We start from the raw sequence: 1,195 nt of genomic DNA, 5'->3' as shown, positions 1-1,195 counted from the left end.
CCCCACCCGAACAATTTGGGCAGGCACAGGAATTTTTAGGGCAAGCGTTTTTTGCCGACTCTGACTGTCGATTGCCTCCTCCTCCAACTAACCTCGCAGCAACCCTCATCAACAACTCGGTCGTCAGCAGTCCAAGTCAAAATGGTATGGCCCACGGCCACGGCGCATCCTCCTCTTCCGTACTGACTTTCAATTCCAGGCGATTCAGGGCAACCAGAAGCTCCAGAGCAACCGTGAGGCTCCCCCCCACACCGATTCGATCCTCGACGACGAAACGCAAGAACACGACGACGAAATAGACAGACGACTGACTTTGTTCCTTCAGACTTCCGCAAGGATTGGCAGCGCCGGGTTCGCACCCACTTCGACCAGGTATGAAACGACCACGGGCAACGAGAAGGACTTTTTTTTTTCTCGTGTGAATCGCGACAGAGGATCTGATATTTTCTGGAATTTTAGCCCGGCAAGAAGCTCAGCCGCAGACATGCCCGCCAGGCCAAGGCCGCCGCGGTCGCTCCCCGCCCTGTCGACTCCCTGCGCCCCATCGTGAGGTGCCCTACCATCAAGTACAACCGCAAGGTTCGCGCCGGCCGTGGTTTCTCCCTGGCCGAGCTCAAGGTACGACATGCACCAAACCAACCATCACCTCGACATGAGGGGAAGGGAAAACAGCGACCCCTCGATCGTCTTCCCAGAACCTTACTGACACCCACCACAGGAGGCCGGCATCCCCCGCCGCTTCGCCCAGACCATCGGCATCTCCGTCGACGGCCGCCGCCAGAACCTCTCTGAGGAGGGCCTCGCCGCCAACGTCGCCCGCCTCAAGGCCTACCAGGAGCGCCTTGTCCTCTTCCCCCGCAAGGCTGGCAAGGCCAAGAAGGGTGACTCCACCGAGACCGACCTGTCCAAGATCGAGACTGCCTCCCACATCGCTAAGGCCCTGCCTTTCGCCCCCGTCGCGTCTGGCTTCTCCGAGATCAAGAAGTCCGAGATCCCCGCTGCCGTCGAGGGCGGTGCCTTCAAGGCCCTCCGCCACGCCCGCAGCGAGAAGCGCAACCAGGGCAAGCGCGAGAAGCGTGCCAAGGACAAGGCCGACGCCGAGGCTGCGGCCAAGAAATAAGCGGGAGGCGGCATGTCGTGAACGGCATCAACCACCTCTGTCTGCTCATTTCCTTTTTGGTTCGTTCGTTCAGGC

The 1,195-nt window shown here is 60.3% G+C and overlaps 1 protein-coding gene across 1 annotated transcript; it reads left to right on the top strand.

Annotated features, from left to right (window-relative positions):
- Window positions 1–112: 112 nt before the first annotated feature.
- Window positions 113–1,155, top strand: VDBG_09533 (60S ribosomal protein L13; the record flags this gene model as incomplete). Its single annotated transcript, XM_003000292.1, has 5 exons — window positions 113–144; window positions 200–233; window positions 326–372; window positions 460–618; window positions 719–1,155. 5 exons carry the CDS (start codon window positions 142–144, stop codon window positions 1,118–1,120), a joined length of 645 nt encoding a protein of 214 aa, XP_003000338.1.
- Window positions 1,156–1,195: the final 40 nt, after the last annotated feature.

This window comes from Verticillium alfalfae, genomic scaffold (genome assembly GCF_000150825.1).
Source record: "Verticillium alfalfae VaMs.102 supercont1.15 genomic scaffold, whole genome shotgun sequence".
In the NCBI taxonomy this organism is placed as follows: Eukaryota; Fungi; Ascomycota; class Sordariomycetes; order Glomerellales; family Plectosphaerellaceae; genus Verticillium; species Verticillium alfalfae.
Note: the sequence above shows the minus strand (reverse complement) of the source record. Positions and strands in the feature narration are given on the sequence as shown.